The 23837-nt window shown below is 41.0% G+C and overlaps 2 protein-coding genes across 3 annotated transcripts; one reads left to right on the top strand and one right to left on the bottom strand.

Annotated features, from left to right (window-relative positions):
* Positions 1 to 1223: 1223 nt before the first annotated feature.
* LOC120555781 (rho family-interacting cell polarization regulator 1-like) lies at positions 1224 to 14553 on the top strand. Of its 2 annotated transcripts, XM_039794841.1 has the most exons (18): positions 1224 to 1376; positions 3873 to 3960; positions 4078 to 4211; positions 4352 to 4430; positions 4557 to 4580; positions 4669 to 4722; positions 5341 to 5490; positions 5671 to 5734; positions 5837 to 5880; positions 5969 to 6088; positions 6600 to 6748; positions 6857 to 6965; positions 7390 to 7521; positions 8548 to 9186; positions 9277 to 9515; positions 12797 to 12887; positions 12989 to 13082; positions 13178 to 14553. In XM_039794841.1, the coding sequence occupies exons 3-18, from the start codon at positions 4120 to 4122 to the stop codon at positions 13246 to 13248; spliced, it is 2151 nt and encodes a 716-aa protein (XP_039650775.1). In that variant the 5' UTR covers positions 1224 to 1376; positions 3873 to 3960; positions 4078 to 4119; the 3' UTR covers positions 13249 to 14553. The 2 variants fall into 2 exon arrangements, with proteins under 2 accessions (XP_039650775.1, XP_039650776.1); XM_039794842.1 differs by lacking the exon at positions 7390 to 7521.
* vrk3 (VRK serine/threonine kinase 3) lies at positions 13867 to 23413 on the bottom strand. Its single transcript, XM_039794843.1, is given in 15 exon segments — positions 13867 to 15974; positions 16062 to 16120; positions 16459 to 16576; positions 16899 to 17034; positions 17163 to 17255; positions 17368 to 17470; positions 17563 to 17647; positions 18166 to 18232; positions 18450 to 18505; positions 18795 to 18941; positions 19433 to 19594; positions 19691 to 19807; positions 20008 to 20157; positions 20254 to 20477; positions 23300 to 23413. Coding segments are annotated over 14 exon segments (1653 nt in total). The 5' UTR covers position 20477; positions 23300 to 23413; the 3' UTR covers positions 13867 to 15837.
* Positions 23414 to 23837: the final 424 nt, after the last annotated feature.

Genomic DNA, 23837 nt, shown 5'->3' with positions numbered 1-23837 from the left:
TGCTGTCCTTCATCGCCGCCCCGTACCCGGCTCGTTAAACTCGGACAAACGGCTGCTGCTCTTGATAGATTTAACTTAACTGCTACATTAAAATGTAACCTACACGTTTTACTGGGCCACCCATGGGCGACGGCTGTGGTTGTGGTTGACGTTGACACTTTCTCCTTCGGAAACTCCTCATGTCTGTTTTTTTCCCGTTGGATTCACAGTGGCGTCGCCAGCGAAGCACAAGCAGCAACGGAGAAAACAGTGACAGACTGAGGGACATCCTTGTTGCCACAGCAACTAGCCGAAACATGATTTCCGGTTGGAGGAGTGACTTTTCAAAATAAAACAAGTGCTCTCATTTTATGTTGCTCTTTGGGATGGTCCAAACTATGTTTTTTCACGTACATAATCTACTACATTGCTGGGTTCTAGGTTTCTAATGCACAGCAAGCTTAGAGAGTCTGTCACAGCAAGACTGTTCTGAGTATTGGAAAAGCTCCCATATTGATATTTGGTTTAGCTATCTAATACATGTTGTATGTCATCAATGGTGTATGTACAATATGGCTTGTTGCAACATTTGTTCCATCAGAGATGTGGTTGGGGTTTTCTTTCAAATATGTACACGTTAAATATGGGGAAAGGGCCTCAACCATATCTATGGCCTCAACAGGCTAGAAATAGCAGGTTCTTGTCACAGTCATGAAAACAAATGTATAATTGATCATTAGAACAGACCAATAGACTACTCCTATTCTATCTGTAGTCACTGTCTGTCTACTCAGTGTGCATATATATATATATATATATATATATATATATATATATATATATATATATATATATATATAATGCAATATTTTTAGTCATTTGTCATTTGATAGCATACTGTGTTATACTATGCTCATTTTTGATGAGCTCAGAGGGTCGGTATCTAAAATTGTACACACTGGTATATAGTTTAACTGGTTATATCTCTTGTCTTCTGCTTCTTTAACTTATTACACTTACTATTTACTTAATTTTATGTGTTTGCTTCATAACTGTCATACTGTTTCTCCACATTGTCATTCATCTACATCTATTTCTGTCTACTTTATGTATGACACCTATTGCCTGTCCTGGAAGGGAAATCCCTCCAGTCTTGCTCTTCTAGGTGTTTCTTCATTCAAATGCCGGTTCGGGTAGGAAGCCTTTATAATGAAAACCTGCAACCGGAAGTCCTTTCTGGTAGCTGCTGCTAACTTGATTGTGGACACAAAAAACTGCGAAATCAAGGAGAGGGACAGCGCCCAGAATAACTGTAAACCTCTGCAAACTGTGTGGAGCATCGCCTTGGAAATGAGACTTCGGTCATATTCTCCGGGGTATCGGACATTAAAACAGAGGTAGGGGGGCTGCTGCTTATGGGCAAGGTCACAACAAGATGAAGCCTGTAAAATTTTTCTCTAGATGGGCATGAGTCCGTCCGACGTGAAGTTGCTTTCCTGTGATGGTATCGAAATTCTATCCGCCAGCTGGCTGTGATGGACTTAATCCATATTTGTCCCAGCTGTTTTTTTGTGTTTATTGTGAGTTGTAGGACCGACACTTTCAGGGAACAGGATGTTGTTGGGGGGGTCCTGGTGTAGAACGGGAGTGGACTTTTTTTGTGGCCTGCGATGAGCTCTGGGGGCTGGGGTGGGATATGTACGGAATACAAAATCTGGCACGACACCGTTTCCCTAAATTAGCTGTTTGAGCTCCATCATTTGCGGTTTTGATTAAAGTAAAGAGCACGGCCGTGATGTGTGAGCGTGTTGATCCGACTCATTGGCCTGCTGCCGCCGGTTTAGGCTAATCCAGTAATCTGGAGTAGAGGTGGTTGCATTTTATTGTAACACCGTTACCCCTCATCCTCCTCCTCTTCCTCCGTAAAAGACCCACAAAGTATGGATGAACACTGGTCTAATGGGGGTGTGAACTACGCAGTTGTTTATATCTGCACTAATGCTCCCTGAACCCAGTGATTAGTGGTTCAACTGATCGAAAGAAAATCAATTACTTCCAGTAATGATTATGATTAATCTCTAAACGTTACTTACATGACTTTCTTCTAGGCTAACTAACACTGATTAAACGGAATTTAAGACATCACTTATGGCTGTGGTACATTGTGATGTTACATTAATTAGTTCATCAGCAGAAAATTAATCGTCAACTATTTTGATTAATATTGACTAACGGTTTAGGACATTTATCAAGCAAAACTATCAAGGATTCACTAATTCCATCTTTTTGAATGTGAAACTTTTGTCTATATTGTTCCATTGTTTGTTTTTATACACATTCTCTAGTCTATTCATCTATTGAGATGGACTTTTGTTTTACTTTTTTTGTGACAATTTATAGACTAAACAATTGTTTAATTAAAAAAAAAATCTGCTTGTAATGAAAATGGTCATTAGTTTCAGTCCTATTCGGTGACTGATTAATTTGTCAAAAGTAACCCATGAATTAAAATGATTCTGAGATGGTTGTAGGCCTAAACTACTGGCAAGGCTGCATGTGCTTGTGAATGCAGTGAGTGCACCATAGGCTTTTTAAACAAAACTCCAGTCTTGTGAGGTGATTGGAAACAGTGTCCTCTTTGTTCACTCTGCTCTAAAGAGAGGATTAATCCAGTTAATGATCCCTAATGTAAGGGAAGGAATAAAAGCACATCTGACAGAGAGGAAACCGAGTTATCAATATTACTGAAGTCTGCTGAGCTATTTATGGGTGGGTGGGAGTGTGTAAGATGTGTGTATCATCATGATGACTTTGCACTTTCATAGTTGTGCCCACCTCAGTGTGCAGAACTGAGTCCTGCACATGTTCTTTGGGCATGTTTAGCAAAAGGTGGTTGGTGGTGGGGTGTTTTATCCGTAAAGGCTCTCTGGTATGGCACCCTTTCTTTGCCATGTTCTAACCCCTGACCAACTCCAGTTAATCCTCCCAGTGTGCAGCTAAGATTAGCGGTTTAACTAAACCCCCGGCCTGGTGCACCCCGAGCCCACGTCCTCATTGTGTGGCAGGAGAACACAGCAGGGTGTATACTGCTTATTCTCACACCAGCAATGTTGTCCCTAACAAGGCTTTGATCGTGTAACACCATAATCTGTGTGTTATATTTCCAACAGGTGGAAAATTTGAGCTAATCTGTTATAATAAGACACATTTCTCTCCTGGTTTTGAGTTTAGTGTAAGACAATGGACAGCAGATGTCACCAGTAGCTCTGTCCTGTGTTGGCTCATTCACAGATCCAATGTGTTAATATGACAGCTTTAGTTTAGTTTAAATCTGTAATCTCTTTTGTGACTAGATTAGCTCATGCACGACCCTCTCTTCCTATAGTTTGCCCCCGGCCTTTGGCATTACCCTAATCTGCATGTTTAATGACTTAACTTTGAGTAGAAAAAGGGTCAGTTTTTACCCCCTGGCACACAGAGGAGGGGTGGTTTTATATTCTTGGGCCAAACTTCTGTGTAGAATTTCCTGTGTAGAGTCAGCCATGAGACTTCCTGTACTCTGGTGTTGGCTGTGGAGGGGGTGGAGAAGTAGGGAAGGAAGAGGAAGAGACGCACAAGCAGACTGTACTCCTTACTGTTGTCAGTGGGGGCCACTGTGGTTGCTACATGCATGTCGTTCACCGTCTCAGACTTTCAACAAAACAATGTGGCCAGACCAAGGAAGTGAAAGAGTGGTTTCTATCCTCTTTTTTTTCCACTAACAATGTTTCCTCCAGTGACCTCTGTAATTATCCGAATCCCTGATAATCACAGAGTAGGAGCAAAAAAACAGTGAGGTATGAATTGAAGAGGGACATTTTTTTCTCTAATGTCTCCTTTTTCTATAATTACAGGACATGTCCTTTGGTTTGTTAAAGCCACAGTGCTACACTCAACTCTCCCAGCATGCTACAGTAGTGACAATCTCTCTCTACTCAGCAGGTGAGCAGAACTCTCTGTCCTGCCAGTTAACTTGATGCCCATCTTGAAGGTTCTTTAATTGAAATAACCATGAAGGCCTTATCAAAAAATGATCCCATGTTCCTCTACCTCTCTCAGCACTGTTTGATCCAAGAGAAACGTGCCTTGTAAGGAAGCAGGATGTTCACAGGCTCGACCAAACTGCCACTCACTAAAACCCCGCAGCCCGAGCGGCTGGATGAAGTGTACGCTGCCTTACGCAGGGGCTTACAGTGAGTAAACACTTTTCAGGCTCTGTTTGCATTCATTTCAGTGGATGGCTGCCAGATGGAAAATCACTGAATACGCAGGATATGAATGCTTTTGACTTCTGAAAATGAAGACGTAACGGTGATGGGGTTTTTGTTGTCAGGTCATACCTCCAGGTCCACCAGCTGGAGCTGGACAGTCTGGGTCAGCAGACCAGAGAGAACAAGAGGAACGGTCGTTTGGTGAGAGCTCACATAGTAAAACCAGTCACATCAGTATTGACTCATTCAGTACCAGGCTGGATTCTGTTGTCAGTCAGGATGTTAATTTGACACTTTGTGATGCTAATTTTTTTATTTTCTTTGCAGGGGTCTTTGTATGAGTTGGATAAGGTGAGTTTCATTCACACCTGTTGTAATACAGATGTGAAGAGAGTCTTTCTGCATTAGTTTGTCATTTATTTCTTTTCTTTTTTTGTAGCAAGTGAAAGCCATAGAGAGGTTTATGCGTCGCCTGGAATTCCACCTCAGCAAGGTGTGTATTTATATGAGGAACTGATTAAAGAAATTATAGATTTTTTTTATTCAAATCAAATCTGCACTAATCAAAATGTTATTATAAAACAATGGATCAAAGGGCTATGTGAAATGTGTCATTGAATTTAATTCACTTTTATTTATAGTATCAAATCATAACCAGAGTTATCCCAAGACACTTTACAGATAGAGTAGGTCTAGACCACACTCTATAAGTTACAGAGACCCAACAATTCCAGTAATAACAACAACGCAGAGAATTATCACCTGCCAGATGTTTCCCTTTTAGAAGTTGGTGGAGACCAAATCGGAGATAAATGAGTACATATTGGACTTAAATTCACTAGATGGACACAAACACGACTCCGAATGAATGCGAATGTCTCCATATATTGTGTCAATGCTGTGTTTACATCTTGTTCCACTGCTCCAAAGTGCATTAATTATTACATAGAAATTATGATTTTTCAAAAAAGATATTTTTCATAAAATAACCAAGGCACTAAATAAAAGTAAATTTGTTATAATATTCATTTTCATTCTCTCTTCAGGTGAGAATCTAACATTACATTCATTTGTTGAAACTTGTGTATTTTTGTAATATTTGCTTTTCCAGGTTGAGGAGTTGTACGATGCTTATTGTATACAGCGGCGACTGCGTGATGGAGCAAGTAAGATGGTTGCGGCTTTTAACTCTGCCACTGGCAGCAAAGAGGCCAGAGAGAGCCTGAGTGAAGCCAACAAGGGCTACAGGGAATGTACAGAGGTAAGTGGTTGAGCTGATGTCAGTGTGTTTGTATGTTTCAGCATGTACTCTGGGTGTTGTTCTCTGTGCTGTACTTTATTTCTGTTTTAAAGTAGATATCAGACTATGCACTGTATATTCTAATGTTCTAACAAATCTCAATTACATTATTCAAACCGTTCCCTCCATCTTTCTCTGCAGCACATGTGCTCACTTGAGAGTGAATTAGAAAGCCAGATGGGAGAATTTCACGTCAAGATGAAGGGTGAGTCACTTTCTACCACTTCCTATTTTCTCCACTCTACATTGTCCAGTTCTCGTTTTTCTTATTCATTTTGGAATTTTTTTTTTATTTTTTATTTTTTAGGCCTTGCTGGCTTTGCACGGTTGTGTGCTGGTGACCAGTATGAGGTAAGAAACACAAATACAAGCACGTAGACACAGACAACGGAGTCTCTGCGTCCGCTGCATCACATCAGCTGTTTTTTGGCCCCATCAGGTCCTAATGCGTTATGGGCGGCAACGCTGGAGGCTAAGAGGCCGTGTAGAAGTCAAGCAGATATGGGACAGTGAAGAGTACATCTTCATGCCTCTCGTCACAGAACTGCTGTCTATCAAGGTAATGAAATCAGCTTTAAAAGGGCAAGGCTAGCGTTATTATTACTTATTTTTCTTATGGTAAACAAATCCCATGGAAAGACCAAAACCAATAGTGTGTGACAGTGTGTAACCTGTCTGTGGCCACTGGTTCCAAAGACATAATCCTAAAACAGGTCACAAATGCATAATTTCATTATTAAAAAGCCTAAATATTTTAACTAAATTAAGAGTTGTTTTTTGCAAATGTAACTCAAATAGCAGTAAACAGTGCATTTGTTGTGGACTATTTTCAGCTGTGCATTAATACATATTTCCTTCTTTAGTGAGAATTTTACAGCAGGAGGATGCAGTATGTGGGACTGACTCAAAATAAACTACAGTACAATATGTTTGATCGCCAGCCTTATCATTTGAGTTACCACATGCACGCTCACAAAATGCCAGCTTTAGCTTATTGTCTTCTGTTGTTAAGTTCCCATGGTCTCTGCCTATCCTCATTTGTCTGAGGTTTGCATGTTTTGGTTGTCAAGGTGACGGAGCTGAAGAGCCTGGCCAATCACGTGGTGGTGGGCAGCGTGTCCTGCGAAATGATCGACCTGTTCTGCCCGCTGCCCCAGACACTCGCCGTGGATATCAACGACCTCGGGACAGTGAAGCTGAACTTGGAGGTCACATGGAGGTATTTAAACCTCTCATGGTCTCTCTTATTTTTGTAATTGAACATGTTTAATCAGGTGTGTTTTGCTCTGTTTTTCACTCTTTGTCCTGCTTTCTTTTTCTTTTTCAGTCCGTTTGATAAGGACGACCAGACATCGTCCACCAGTACAGTTTCCAAACGGCTGCTGTCCAATCAGAGCCCTCCTGACACACCATCTATGCGGGAGCAGGTGTTTTATGTGAGTCACATTAAAAGGAATATTCTATCAGCATTTTCCACAAACAACAATCCATCACACCTGCTCTGTTACCCCACTAGTTTATACTTTATTAGGGGTTTGTGAACCATTAACATTTTTACAACATATACTGTTTATTTTATCTTACTGATGGCTATTATTACTGTCATTTCAATGGCTTGTTCTATTTCAGCTGCTCCCCAACTGCTTTGTGTGTAGCGGTAGCACTGATGTATGTGAGGAGATACACAGAGATCTGTGTGTTAGGACATGTGGCTGTGGGAGTGCGAGTAGAATGAATGATAGCAGTAGCGGGACGTGTGACAGCAGCAGCATGTATGAACGGAGCTGTGGTCCCTGTAGCTGTTTAATAGTGGTTGAGTAGAGGTCCAATATGTCCCTCCTCTTCCCCACCTCGCTGAAGAGCATGCCCCGAGGTTGGCCCAGACAGAGCCGCTCACTGGTGGAGACGTTCCATGATGTCTTGGCGGAAAGGACGGCATCCTTGCGTTGTGAATTCAGCCGTACACCACCCAGATTCACCTCTGTACAGTCGGTGTGTTGGGACGTAGATGTAGTTATAGTGACCAAACAATAGATAGATAAGAATACAATAGACAATAGAAAAATGATCATAGAGCTGCTCGATTATGGAAAAATCATAATTGCGATTATTTTGGTCAAAATTGAAATCATGATTATTTAACACGATTACTAATTGTCTTTTGGAAAGATGTTGCAATTATTGAACTTAAAAAACTGTGAAACAAATCAACAGTGAAAACACCTAGAACTGTGAAATTTCCCTTCATACTTTTGCTGTTTGAACCTTTTTTTTCCCCCAGTCAGAACAGAAGCCAAATAAGAGTTTACTTGCAAAACGTAATGTGCAAAATAATCGGGTTTTTTTCAATTATATCTGTTTTTGTAATCATTAGGAGCCGAAATATGAAGAAAGACAATCAGACATTTTGTCAGCTGCAACATGGCTATATTGTTGTTTTTTTCAAATTTAATTTTTTGAGTTGTTTATTCTAAAACAACAAACTTACATTTTTATTTCCTAGTGCAGATACTGCTGTATATATGATTTATGTGTAAGATTGTTAAGGTTTACTAAATAATCACTGCCTTTGTCAGTGAATTGAGATTTTTTTCTTTTGAATATAAAAATCAAGAAAACAGCAAACGTTTAATAATTTAGTGTAAAATATTACAAATAATCACGTTACCAGAGGCCAAAATGATATATTAACATTGCCTACATATTGTAGTCTAAAAAGCAATATATTCAGTTTGTATTATGATGCAACAAAATCTGTATGTGTGAAGCTCCAAATAGCAAATGTTTGCTGTGTTTATAGTTGGTAAATGATTTATATTGAATTAATCCCAAATGATTCCCAATTAATCCTAATCATTTAACATATCGTTCCACTCCATATGTTTAGTCTTGGTTGCCCCCTTTCAATGCCTCTGACCCACAGTTTGAGGACCACTGGATTAATGAGTTTTTCAGTTGTATTAATAACAGCGATTAATAAGTCTAATTAACGGTCTCTCGGTCTTGTTTCCTGTCTAGTCTCTGCTAAAGCGACAGGGAGAAATTGAGAACGGGACCGTCTGGTCCAACTCCTCTGAATCCTCCGACGACTCGTCCAGTCCGGCCTTGGCTCACCCCGCTCAGAGGCTGACGGCCTCCAACATGCTGCAAACCACTCTCACCACTCAGCTGTCGTTCACGCCGCACAAGTCCAGTGCGTCGACGCCGTCGCTCTCATCCAACCAAGAGGAGGATGAGACAGAAGCCGGGGAGGTTTTCTGTCAGATGGACGCGGTTCTCAACGGCCATCTGCAGACTTCCTGCTCTCATAGTCCAGACTGTACTGGGACTGATAGAGCGTCTGTCAAATCAGCCAACCTCTCCGAAACCTCAGCAGACCTGAGCTGCTCATGCCCAGATGTTTCCTCTGTACCTCCTGTGTCGCTGATGGAGACACTGGATTTGTCTGAAAGTGGCGTCCCACAAGTGTGTATTTCCTCGGTGGAGGTAAAAGACGACGCATGTGAGGACTTGTCCGTGCAGGCTGGGCAGACTGAAGCAGAAATAGAGGACCGCGTCACTGAGGCAGGAGAGGGACGCCAGGTAGAAGCATCAGAGAAACGCAGTGAGCCATATCAGTCCGTCCAGGAGTCAAAACAACTGGAGGCCGCTCCGACGGTAAGTTTAATTTACCTCATTTACTCTGTTTTTGTAAAGTCTAACGTGTTGACGGTGAGATTTAAACACCTGCATTTGTTTTCTCCATAGGTTCCTTTTCCTACTTCTTCTAGTTTCACTCTGGAAGTCGAGACAGCCCTTGAAAGTTTTGACTTTCTCAACTGCTCTGACCTCGAGGAAGATGAGGAGGAAGAGGAAAACAAGGAAAAGGAAGACAAAGGAGAAAAGGAGAAGGATGATGGGCAACATGAAGAGAACCAAAACAACACGGAGGAAGTTAAAATGGAGGAAGAACAAAAGGATGAAGAGAACTTTTACTCTGGAGGAAGGTCAGTGTCGGTGGTCATTGTTGAGCTCTGAATAGTTAATATCTTTTAAGTATTTCAAATTAACAAATGTCAATTTTTATCCCATTTCACATACCTAATTAATTTCCTGTACAAACACGATAACCTCTAATTATTCTGAGTTGGGAGTTTTTAAGCATTATTTCAAGAGGATTACCCCCACTGCTGCCACACCACTGAAAAAGCCTACATTAGCTACATTTTTGTGTTAAGTGAAACCATACAAAATACGTACAGCTCTTTTTAAATAAGCCGACGCAACTGTATAAGTGATCAAATAGATTGCTATTTACAGTGCCTTGCGAAAGTATTCGGCCCCCTTGAACTTTTCGACCTTTTGCCACATTTCAGGCCTCAAACATAAAGATATAAAACTGTAATTTTTTGTGAAGAATCAACAACAAGTGGGACACAATCATGAAGTGGAACGAAATTTATTGGATATTTCAAACCTTTTAAACAAATAAAAAACTGAAATATTGGGCGTGCAAAATTATTCAGCCCCCTTAAGTTAATACTTTGTAGCGCCACCTTTTGCTGCGATTACAGCTGTAAGTCGCTTGGGGTATGTCTCTATCAGTTTTGCACATCAAGAGACTGACATTTTTGCCCATTCCTCCTTGCAAAACAGCTCGAGCTCAGTGAGGTTGGATGGAGAGCGTTTGTGAACAGCAGTTTTCAGTTCTTTCCACAGATTCTCGATTGGATTCAGGTCTGGACTTTGACTTGGCCATTCTAACACCTGGATATGTTTATTTGTGAACCATTCCATTGTAGATTTTGCTTTATGTTTTGGATCATTGTCTTGTTGGAAGACAAATCTCCGTCCCAGTCTCAGGTCTTTTGCAGACTCCATCAGGTTTTCTTCCAGAATGGTCCTGTATTTGGCTCCATCCATCTTCCCATCAATTTTAACCATCTTCCCTGTCCCTGCTGAAGAAAAGCAGGCCCAAACCATGATGCTGCCACCACCATGTTTGACAGTGGGGATGGTGTGTTCAGGGTGATGAGCTGTGTTGCTTTTCGCCAAACATAACGTTTTGCATTGTTGCCAAAAAGTTCGATTTTGGTTTCATCTGACCACAGCACCTTCTTCCACATGTTTGGTGTGTCTCCCAGGTGGCTTTTGGCAAACTTTAAACGACCACTTTTATGGATATCTTTAAGAAATGGCTTTCTTCTTGCCACTCTTCCATAAAGGCCAGATTTGTGCAGTATACGACTGATTGTTGTCCTATGGACAGAGTCTCCCACCTCAGCTGTAGATCTCTGCAGTTCATCCAGAGTGATCATGGGCCTCTAGGCTGCATCTCTGATCAGTCTTCTCATTGTATGAGCTGAAAGTTTAGAGGGCGCCGGGTCGTCGTTAGATTTGTAGTGGTCTGATACTCCTTCCATTTCAATATTATCGCTTGCACAGTGCTCCTTGGGATGTTTAAAGCTTGGGAAATCTTTTGTATCCAAAACCGCTTTAAACTTCTCCCACAACAGTATCTCGGACCTGCCTGGTGTGTTCCTTGTTCTTCATGATGCTCTCTGCGCTTTACACGGACCTCTGAGACTATCACAGAGCAGGTGCATTTATAGGAGACTTGATTACACACAGCTGGATTCTATTTATCATCATTAGTCATTTAGGTCAACATTGGATCATTCAGAGATCCTCACTGAACTTCTGGAGAGAGTTTGCTGCACTGAAAGTAAAGGGGCTGAATAATTTTGCACGCCCACTTTTTCAGTTTTTTATTTGTTAAAAAAGTTTGAAATAGCCAATGAATTTCGTTCCACTTCATAATTGGGACCCACTTGTTGTTGATTCTTCACAAAAAATTACAGTTTTATATCTTTATGTTTGAGGCCTGAAATGTGGCAAAAGGTCAAAACGTTCAAGGGGGCCGAATACTTTCGCAAGGCACTGTAGATGTAACTGCTAGTAATGGAGTCTTCGTGGTCATTTTGCCAATGGCTTGTGGGAGATATCGTAGCGGTCCGAAATTCCTAATATCTCCGACTCGGGTGTTCGTATTTACTGTGTGAATGATATAATGTGGACGCACCATTAGATCATACTAAAGAAGGTCTTATGGTGTCCTAAACCCCTTATATCTCACTGACCAACTTTACTTTATTCATCTATGTATCAGGGACAACAAACAATATGTAAAGATCCCAAAATCAGGCTGTATTTTGGGGAAATTTGAATAAAATGATGTGCAAAACATCCAGATGTTTCTATGCAAACAAAAAAATGGAATCTTGGGTTTGAATATTTCACTCAGTGTATATATGTATATACACTCACCTAAAGGATTATTAGGAACACCTGTTAAATTTCACATTAATGACATTATCTAATCAACCAATCACATGGCAGCTGCTTCAATGCATTTAGGGGTGTGGTCCAGGTCTAGACAATCTCCTTAACTCCAAACTGAATGTCAGAATGGGAAAGTTAGGTGATCTAAGCAACTTTGAGCATGGCATGGTTGTTGGTGACAGACGGGCTGGTCTGAGTATTTCACAATCTGCTCAGTTTCTGGGATTTTCACACACAACCATTTCTAGGGTTTACAAAGAATGGTCTGAAAAAGGAAAAACATCCAGTATGCTGCAGTCCTGGGGGGCGAAAATGCCTTGTTGATGCTAGAGGTCAGAGGAGAATGGGCCGACTGATTCCAGCTGATAGATCAGCTTTGACTCAAATAACCTCGTTACAACCGAGGTATGCAGCAAAGCATTTGTGAAGCCACAACACGCACAACCTTGAGGTGGATGGGCTACACCAGCAGAAGACCCCACCGGGTACCACTCATCTCCGCTAAAAATAGGAAAATGAGGCTACAATTTGCACAAGCTCACCAAAATTGGACCTTTCAAGACTGGAAAAATGTTGCCAGGTCTGATGAGTCTCGATTTCTGTTGAGACATTCAGATGGTAGAGTCAGAATTTGGTGTAAACAGAATGAGAACATGGATCCGTCATGCCTTGTTACCACTGGGCAGGCTGGTGTTGGTGGGTGGGGGTGTAATGGTTTTGGGAATCCCTTTTGCCTTCAGAATTGCCTTAATTCTTTGTGTCATTGATTCAACAACGTGCTGGAAGCATACTTTAGAAATGTTGGGCCATATTGATAGGCTAGGGTCAAACACAGTATTAGTATGGTGTTCCTCATAATCCTTTAGGTGAGTGTATGTAAGGGAAGGGGTTTCCACTTAATTGTTATCTGACCCACCATGTATGTCGCTGTTGTCTACCTCTGTAGTGATGAAGAGGAGGCAGACGGTCTACAGATCCTTATGGAAGCCCCAGAAGGTTTCAGGAACTCAGACGAAGATCGTTTCTCTGAATCACAGGTAATCAAAGTGTCTGATTAATGTTTTTAAAGCAGTTATGTGAGTGGGTTTATTTTCATGTTAACCAAATGGAAGTAAAAATAAATCTCTTTTTTAAAAAGGAGTCAAGCGTGGAGGACGTGCAGGATTTGTGTCAGATGGAGATGCCCGAGGAGAAGGAGGAGCACAGCGAGGAGAAGGGAGATGAACAACACGGTGAGAGGAGTCTGTCAGTAAACAGAGGCTACAGTTGTTCATGTGACAGCAGGCCTGAGAAGTTTAATTTTACATTTTTTTTTAAATCTTTTTAGGAGAGGACACGTCACATGGTCAGGAGGAGCGTCCCTCTACTCCCACCCATTTGGCCACTACTGTCTTCTAATGACAAAGTGGAACCATAGCTAAACCATTTCTCCCCATCTGATCTACTCATGCCATCACCCTGTTACACTGCGGGATCGGAGGCCTTGAGGATGTTCCACTTACTGCTCAGACAAACGAGCTCTTCCATTATGGCCGAGTTTGTGCACAGATTTGCCTTGTCCTGACAAAGAACGATAAACCTGCGCCTCAGTCACGACTGAAAGTCCCCCCCCCTTCAAACTCCTCATTCTTTCAACACACTCCCATTACGTTGCCTGAGTTGAAGTGGGACACCACTTAGTTTACACTTTCATAAACTGTTCCTGTCATGTGAAAATTCAATGTCCAAAACATTTCAGGAACAGCTAAAAGCGGCCTTGTTTGTGGCTTTATTACAGTACAGTTTTGAAGTAATCTAACAAATGTTTAAATGGTTTTATAAGTTCAAGTTGACGATTTCTTCAATCTGTAGAGAAGCATACAATCGCTTGCCGAGTTCATCGAAAGGTTTTCAAAACCAACAGTGTTTGTGGATATGAAAAATCTATTGCGGTTACAATTTTCAGTGTTAAATCAGTGTACAGCCCAGAGCTCTTTCCACCGTTAGTGAGAGAGGAAAAGACTTCATGAGCATATGTTTGTCTAAAGATTTATCAACATGCTGTAGACATGAAGTCATTTCCAAACCAGGAATGTACCCTGGAAACAAACAGGATCTTTTCATTTTAGGCATTAGAGACAGTTAATTATTCAGAAATACACAAAGTATAGACGTTACACTCAACCTTCAAAGCAACAACAAGGAACAATATAAAAGGGGTAATATTATGACTGAATATAAACAAATAAGGAGTCATGAGTTTCTCCTCAAAACTAATTTCGGTCAAACATGAAAACAATCTGCAGTGTAAACTATATTTAAACCTGCATGTGAAGCTGCCTCACACTGCCAGCATGTCTGTATAAAAAGCTCAACTGATCAGTTTAAGTGTGTAAGCTAGGCTCCACTGGAAGGAAGCCATCGGGTCTGTAGCTGTGTACAAAAGTCGCCTCGCGAGGGCGCTATAATCTTTCAGCATCATGCTTTACATTGTTCTACAAAAGCCTCTCATTCAGAAAGTGCCTCAAGTGACAGAGATGTAGGGTTTTAAATGCCACAACGGGAGAGATCAGGCAAAAAATAAGTGTTTATTTTCTGAATTACTTAGAGTGTGCACAATAAGAGATATTTACTGTTTCATATTAAGAATTGTATATGTCTTGAAATGTTAAAATGTTTATGTTCAGAAATGTTTAAACTTTATAAAGGTTTCTTTAAAATGAACATGTCTGTGTTAAATGAATCAGCAGGTGTAATCTGTAACTAGGGTTGTGACAGACTATGTTTAAGTACAGAAAACATCACAACGGGCGAAAAAACATTTCCTTAAGAACAATTTCTTAAACTGAAGATGTATTCTTAAGAGCATAAATGATGAGTGTTTCTGGTGCTCTGACTAAAAGGTGAAAGGACATTGTTTTAAATAAGAAATATAGCTTTTTATTCAGGCAAATTAACTATGCCTACACGTGTTAAATTATGTGAATCTACATCTGTTTTTGCTCGCTTTAAGGAAAAGTTCAGCAGTCCTAAGTTCATGTCAAAGAAGTAAAAACAGTTGTAACACACCCAGTTAAAAGAGGAACATGGTGACACATTTAACTAACAAAATCCAAATATGTGTATCAAATATTGAGTACTTGCATCGCTCTCACATTGATGTGACATTCACGTTGCCCTTGTAACAGTAAAAGCACAGTGCAATTAATATGAAAAAAAACCACAAATGCGTAAAATGATCCCAATCAAAACCCATCAGCCTAACATGCGTGTAATTTGAACTCTATACAACACTCTGCTTCCAGTGCAAGAAAACCTCACAGATGAAACACACAAGTTAAAAATCTTCCAAATTGTCTTCCTTTTGTTCGATTTCTCTGAAAATAAAACACAATAGATATATTTGAATATTATAGTCACACAGAATGCACAAGGTGCTCAACTTACAACATAATAAACTGTAAACACAGTTTAATGTTTAGGTTACATATTCATTGGCAAAACATGGATGCTTTGCACACATCTTTAACCCAGCAGCACAAGATCTAAACAATCACCACAGTTTCAAGATGGGCACCCAAGATTAGCGTCACCAATTCAGAAACTGACAAATGTCTCCCCTTCTGTTCCTGGGTTATGGTGTCTTTATGATGGCCAGGAAGTGTTTTTGCACAGCATTATGATGTCACAGTGAAGTTGACCTTTGGGATATAAAATGCAATGCAATGAATTCTTGAGTTATGGCCAAACGTGTCTTTTGTGAGGTCACAATGGCCTTGACCTTTGAACTCCAAAATGTAGTCAGATCATCCTTGAGTCAAAGTGGAAGTTTGTGCCAAATTTCAAGAGATTCCCTCAAGGTGTTCCTGAGATATCAAGTTCACAAGAATGGGATGGATGGACGACCCGAAAACATAAGGCCTCCGGCCACGGCTATCACCGGCACAGAGGCATAAAAAGTGTCTGAACCCTGTGAGATAAGACAAATACATTTGCATGTGCCCTCACCTAAAAACTGAGCGGCTGCTCCGGTAACCCCCCCAGCTGCAGTAAAGCGGCGCTGAGTCCGGCCTTCAGCAATGAGTAGTCCGGCTGCTCAGAGTACTGCATAGTCATCACTTCAGTCAGGTACGTTTGAAATGCACCTACACCGAGACACACAGAAATATAATCAGCCAAGGGCACATCATTACACACTTGTCACGTGTTATATAATGGACATTTAAACTCACTGGAAACGCTCTTCTTCCCCAAGCAGTGACTTAACAGTGCAGGAACATCCTCCATGTACCTACAATGAGATCTTTGAGTAATTAGCATTTTCTTCGTATTGTACTACTAACTTAATTTTTTTTAGATTAGATTCAACTTTATTGTCATTGTGCAGTGTACAAAGACAGCGAAATGCAGTTTGCGTCCAACCAGAAGTGCAAAAAAAAAAGCAGAAAAGTGCAATGTGATATACAAGTATAGACAGGTGGTGCATAGGCAGGACAAGAAATATATTGCTGTGAATTAATCATACAAGTTTTAATGGTATGCAGGCATGTTGAAACAATTCAGTATGTCTATGGTAATTCAAAGGTGTGTGGACTTTAAACATCCCAGTGATGATAAATTCTCTTTCACCTCTGTTTCTGCGTGGCTACCTGGTCCGGATGAGCAAGGAGGGACCACGGCAGCGTCCCGGCATGCCAGCGCAGCATGCAGTAACCTAGAGACTGCAGGTCACTGCGTCGAGACGGAGCTGAAAGGAAAACACACACAGACAGTGATGAAGACCTCTGTTTTCCCTCCCACATTTACTGTGATACATCAACACCACAAAACAATCCTCAGATGGGTTTTTGTGATTTTAATAGTCAAACGACTCAAATGACAGTGTAGCTGAATTACACTGAAGAATATCACAATCAGCAGCTCCACAAGAAAAAAAATCAAATCAGTCTTATTATGTGAAGCCTGTGTGTTCAGACTGATGGACTGTGGGAGGAGTGCAGGTGCTCGAAAATATATTTTGTTTGGTTTACAGTAGCTTCTAGAGTGAAATGGAAAAAAAAAAAAAACGCCCCTTTATCGTTAGCTGGCTCTCAGGCTGATGAACTCCATGGTGCCCTCATGTGGCGTTCTGCTGGCTTCACGGTACTCTACATGTTGTCCACCTGGACAGTACCTGAAGGCATGGCAGTATCCTACTAGGTATACCTAATCATGGACCACCCACACCCACACACCGACACACACGCACCCACACACGTAGAGTGGTGAGCGTAAAACACATTTCAATCATGGACACTGACAGATTACAGTTTGTACTTCAGAATATTTCTCACCTGTGATTTCTGTCCTGGTTTGATGTAAATGTTTTCTGCATTAATATCAGCATGAACGTACTCGTTTGAATGGATATACTGCAGCACATCTAACTGCAAGGAGAAAGAAATGGTACCGTTTATTTAGTGAGGAAAAAAAAAAAAAAAAAATGTACAGTTCTTTGCAAGTTCTGGATCATGATTAAGATTAAGAATATTGTCTCACTATTCTGCAGGCGAGCTGAAGGACAGCTTTCTCAGAAAGAAGCTCATCTTCTTCCTCCATGACAGATTGGAGAGACTGGCCCATGTTGGGGAAAATCAGAAACCTATAAACAAAAAAAAACAAAAAAAGATGAACAACTTATAGCAGAACCCAAAGTTAATGTTAAACTTTCATATGATGTCTTCATATTCACACCTGTAGGACTCTGCATGAAGACCAAAGCCAACACAGGAAGGAATCCCCAGAAAATCCATCTTGTTTTGCTTGATCCACTTGTCCACTAAAGAGAGACAATAGGGGTTAATAATGATGTGTGTGGTACAGTGGTCAAGTTATAAAGTTACACTCCCGATAGACGAGGACTGCACCTAACGAGTTAGAGATTTGATCCCCCCCAGACTGGCATGACGATGCTCCCCCCCTAGACTGGCATAACGATGCTCCTGTTGAATATGTTCTTGTCCACTTCTGCTTTTCTCTCAATGGATTATGAAATGAAAGACAGATATTTTTGTGATATTGTGAAACTAGAGCACATGACAAACCGTTTGTCTGTCTGATTATTGATCAGCCTGTTACAGCCAATTCACTAAACACTGAAGCACTTGACTGTGATACATACAGCCACTACCTTTGTTTTAATGACATCTACTCCTCTTGTTTTATCATCAGAACAATTAGTCACGGCATGACTGCAGCCCACCCTCCATGAGTGACACTACAACAGTTTTTTAGAAATAAAAAAAAACAAAAGTGTTAATTTGGAGGTGCTAAACTTGAAACACACTAAATCCTCACCAGATGCAGGTTTAGCAGCTCTCTGCAGAAAGTTCTGCTCATTGAAGATTCTTCCATCTTTAGCTCCCTAAGACAAAGAAAGAAAAGGTAAGTTTTATTGATCCCACTCAGGGAAGTCTAAGGGGAGTAGAGAACAAATCAAAACAATCAACACATAAGTGGGAGAGCGATTATTTCTTAACTCATGACACCTCAGTCATATATATTGATAATAATTCATCACTTTTTGGATGGAGTACTCAGAAAACCTTCAAATCTGCATTGAGTGTCGAGGCGGCACTTACCAGTTTGAGGATGTGATTTGACTCCTTAGAAGTGGATCTTGAAACTGTCTGCAAAACTGAAAAAAAGATAAAACAATAGTATTAAATAGTGATAATACAGGCTCTTTTCTACCATTCATTATTTATTTATTTTTAAGAGTCAATTGTTATCCTGCTACAGCTCTGTCCACTGAACTAGGTTAGCCATCTCTTTGTGTATGGCTGGTACAAAATCTGATTTCATTACTACAATGTGATATTATCATCACTAATATGCAATCTGACTCTCCCAGAATAATAGACTGTTTAATTGTACATTTATTTTCCTTTCCAGTATTTCCCCTGATGTCATGTACAAGGTCTCACCTTCGTAGATGAGCTCTGTCGTGCTCTGACTGAGCAGTTTCTCCAGCTTCCACTTCTTGCCCGTTGTGTCAGTCACCTCTTCACTTTCCCGTAACGGCTCCACAGTGGGCGCATGCTTTGCCTTCTTGGCTTTGCCTTTTCCTGTCACTGTACATCAAAACAAACACAACCAACCAATTACATTTTATGTATGAAGAGAGAAAAAGTAATGTTACACACTCACATGAACAAATGATGCACAACCGACTACATAACTACACAGTGACCTGATAAGATTTAACCACTAGTCTCCAGTTATCCTGATTACAAACCAATTTCTATTTTAGGAATCTGAAATGCAAGTTCACAACCTGAGAACTGAGCCCTTTAGTTGTTCCTACTCTCATAAATGAGCCACTTCAAAAACTGTAATCTTATGTGGCGTTTTACGTTTTCTTAAAGTTAGGAGGAAGTTGCCATCGCCCTCTAAAACTTCTGTCAGCCTCTAGTGGAAGGCCTAACTTTACTGGTGAAACTAACCTTTTACTTAATAAGTAAATAAGCAAGTAATGGTGTGTGTGTGTGTGTGTGTGTGTGTGTGTGTGTGTGTGTGTGTGTGTGTGTGTGTGTGTGTGGTAATAGCAAAATGTTTTAATCACCTTTTAAAGGGGACTTGGAGATTGGTGAGGTAACAGGGGAAGAGACGGCCACTGGAGAGCCGTCTACCATTGATTCCTCTGCTTTACATCTTGTTTTATCAGTCAGCCTCTTTCCCTCTTCTACTTGCTTAGCAGGGCTGGAGAGTTTTTCCTTTCCCCTCACTGCACAATCAATATGAATGAGAGAAAAGATTTTAACAGAAGAGAAGAGAGAGACGCTGTATTTTTCATGAGGAATGTATTGTGTGTTCAGCTCACCAGTTCGAGGGAATTTTAGGACAGTAGAAGACTCCAGAGCTGACTCTGCCCCTGTGTCAAGCTTAGAAGTGACCATGTGCTGTTTTGGTGGAGTTCCAACCAATCCAACACCATTATCTGCTGATACAAATCACAGCGTTTTTGTTCCAGAAGAAAGGCATCAGCTGTAAAATTGTTCTATCTATACATCTGCACCACCAGTATGTGTTGCCTGAATGTCACATTGACGGTTTAGCAAATAAAATCAAATCTTTAAAGCAAATCTTCAACTTCAGAACAGCAAAGCAGAGTAGCTGCTCCCAGACCATTTCAACTACCTTTGATCCGGTCATCTCTAAAAGGACTAGTGGAGGGCACCACAGGTGGAGTGGCATCTTTAATGTTGAATTCAACTTCCCTGTCTAGACGAAGGGAGTTACGGGTCTTTCGCAGTGCAGGACGCGTAGTTGCGGTGTTACATGCATGGGCTGTAGAAAAAGAGAATTTACATTATAATCACACAAAGTCTAAAATCTATGGATAACACCAAGTAACTCCTAATTAAATATTGTCAAGATATTTACCCGTACTTCCCATGAGCTCGCAACTTGAGCTTGTAGCAAGGCTTGATTTAACTACTGATGTTAGTGCTTCATCCCTTTTGGCTGGAAACAGACTTAACGATGGCGTCGTGCTCACAGGTCCAGATTCATCGACCGAACAGGGAAGCTTCTCCCCACATGATGGACAAAATCTAAAATCAGGCTGCAACTTTGTCCCACATTGGGGGCAGAAACGGAAAGACATTCTGCAAGAGTAAACACATCCCATTATTATCGATCCTCACCAACTCAAATGTGGTGTCTCTTTGGGTAATTATGTGTATGCATCCTCGGGGTGAACCCACAGACTTCACCTGACACACACTAGCTAACGTTACTACGTTACAACGTTACATTAATATGCGTTCCCCCAGCCTGCCTATGGTCCCCCAGTGGCTAGAAATGGTGATAGGTGTAAACCGAGCCCTGGGTATCCTGCTCTGCCTTTGAGACAATAGGCTCGTTCGAGATGAACTGCGCCTCGCCTGTAAAGTAGACGAGAGCAGGCGGCAGCAGCCGGGGGCGGTGACAAAAGTCCGCTCTCAAGTCGGACAGTTTGAAGCTGGCTGATTCCAGCCAGCAGCCTTCAGGATGAACAGGAAGTGACAGAAACAGTGGTGGTCCGATTCCGATTTAATAAAATGTTATCAGACCCATATATCTGCTCCTACACAGTCTCCAGTTGATTTTATTATGACAGAGTAGCTGTCAAAATGCTCTACATGCGATCTGTTGCTGATTTTAATCACCAACAGACTGTAGATGATCAGTAATCTGAACAGATGTAGTCTCTCTGACTTCTAAACGTAAATATCAGTCACACAGCATGTGTTGTGTACAGAATAAGCTTTTAAATCAGACAAATAGCAGTTAAAATCCCTCCGATTCCAAATCAATAAAAAGTTTATATAAAACGTCATCATGTTGAGTCGATTCTGAACCAATCAGCTGTTCGATCAGCTGAGAGGCCGGCGTTTCCCAGCATGCCCTGGGTCCACCTGCGTCCGCCTGGCTCTTGCAGTTGGTGAAAAGCAACTGCGCTGCCTGCGTCTGAGAACTGCGGCCGCCTTGGTCTCGTGAGGTTATCGTTGCCCACGTGTGCATGACGTCAGAGCAAGTCGGGATCAAGTCGGACACAAATCTAACCGGCATGCATTGGGCGGCGATCGCCGGTGATCGATTCTGCGCAGATCTGGCTCATCTCGAACGAGCCTATTGAAAGCTCAGATGGGCCGATCAGGAATCTTCTCCTTATGAGGTCATAAGGAGCAAGGTTACCTCCCCTTTCTCTGCTTTGCCCACCCAGAGAATTTGGCCCCCCCATGAGAGAGAGAGAGAGACATCATGGCTTTCAAACTAGCAAAGTGGCAGTTGGTCAAGGCCACACCCCCACCCTCCACCTTGCGCCCCCCTCTCTCCTCCTCAGTAGCTACAGACCCAGAAATGGCACATCCTAAGGAAAGCTCATTGTGGGACTGGCTCTAGTGGCTGTAATTCTGCACCAAGGCTGAATTATGGGAAAGAGACTTCAGATACAGTATTAGGGAACCACTAAGGTCTATATAAAAGAGACTTCAGATACAGTATTAGGGGACCACAAAGGTCTATATAAAAGAGACTTCAGATACAGTATTAGGGGACCACTAAGGTCTATATAAAAGAGACTTCAGATACAGTATTAGGGGACCACTAAGGCCTATATAAAAGAGACTTCAGATACAGTATTAGGGGACCACAAAGGTCTATATAAAAGAGACTTCAGATACAGTATTAGGGGACCACTAAGGTCTATATAAAAAGAGACTTCAGATACAGTATTAGGGGACCACTAAGGTCTATATAAAAGAGACTTCAGATACAGTATTAGGGGACCACTAAGGTCTATATAAAAGAGACTTCAGATACAGTATTAGGGGACCACTAAGGTCTATATAAAAGAGACTTCAGATACAGTATTAGAGACCACTAAGGTCTATATAAAAGAGACTTCAGATACAGTATTAGGGGACCACTAAGGTCTATATAAAAGAGACTTCAGATACAGTATTAGGGGACCACTAAGGTCTATATAAAAGAGACTTCAGATACAGTATTAGGGGACCACTAAGGTCTATATAAAAGAGACTTCAGATACAGTATTAGGGGACCACTAAGGTCTATATAAAAGAGACTTCAGATACAGTATTAGGGGACCACTAAGGTCTAATAAAAGAGACTTCAGATACAGTATTAGGGGACCACTAAGGTCTATATAAAAGAGACTTCAGATACAGTATTAGGGGACCACTAAGGTCTATATAAAAGAGACTTCAGATACAGTATTAGGGGACCACTAAGGTCTATATAAAAGAGACTTCAGATACAGTATTAGGGGACCACTAAGGTCTATATAAAAGAGACTTCAGATACAGTATTAGGGGACCACTAAGGTCTATATAAAAGAGACTTCAGATACAGTATTAGGGGACCACTAAGGTCTATATAAAAAGAGACTTCAGATACAGTATTAGGGGACCACTAAGGTCTATATAAAAGAGACTTCAGATACAGTATTAGGGGACCACTAAGGTCTATATAAAAAGAGACTTCAGATACAGTATTAGGGGACCACTAAGGTCTATATAAAAAGAGACTTCAGATACAGTATTAGGGGACCACTAAGGTCTATATAAAAGCATCCAAAGAGCACCATGTCATGGGACCTTTAAACATAATCCTGCTAAATAGTTACGGTAACGCTAGCCAGCTACCATTAGCACTTTAGTGTGTGTTAGGGTTAAAAGACTCGCAACTCTACAGTTACAGTTATTATTTCAACGTGAGTTTTGAGGGAAAACAATGCAATGACAGCAAACTGCGTAACGTTAGCTAGCTGCTAATACAGAAGCTAAACTTTTGAAAAATATAAATTGTGAGATTTAGGCGGAAGTATCGTCTTGATGCTGATTTTGAGCTTTAAGTAAAACATATATGTTAGCATTCAGTTACACTTACAACGTTACAAAAACAAAAAGCGTGTCTAAGATACCTTTCCAAACACTCCTCCACCGATCGCAGGTAGGCAGGCTGTTTGAGTGTGTGCTTCTTCTACACCGGATAAACACTCGTGTAGTTGGACCTGTGCGGGGGACGTGCTGCCCCCTGCATGAGGTAAGGACAGCTGCAGCCAAGCTGATACGTTGTTTTCAAAGAGGGTAAAGAGGGACTTAAAGTGATAACATTAAAGCATGTCATAAGTGAATTACAGTGTCTGTCACAAGATACTTTCATACACTTTTATCTGCAGGAAATTGACTGACAAGAGTTTCTAAGTCGCATCCAATTATTGAATTGGCAGCAAATGGTCTCCAGCCACACTGTAGACAAATCTAGGATGGCCTGAAGAAAAGTGTGTCACTGCTTTAAATGTTTTATAAATTGTAAACAAGTGTGAATAATATATTTGCTATGATGGGGTATTGTGCACACGTCAGTGAGATGCAGATAACAAATATAATGCTTTTTAAATTCCTGGCTGTGGTATCATGAAATGCTGAAAAACGAACATTAGGAGGTTGAATATTTCA

The sequence above is a fragment of the Perca fluviatilis genome, chromosome 3 (genome assembly GCF_010015445.1).
Source record: "Perca fluviatilis chromosome 3, GENO_Pfluv_1.0, whole genome shotgun sequence".
NCBI lineage: Eukaryota > Metazoa > Chordata > Actinopteri > Perciformes > Percidae > Perca > Perca fluviatilis.
Note: the sequence above shows the minus strand (reverse complement) of the source record. Positions and strands in the feature narration are given on the sequence as shown.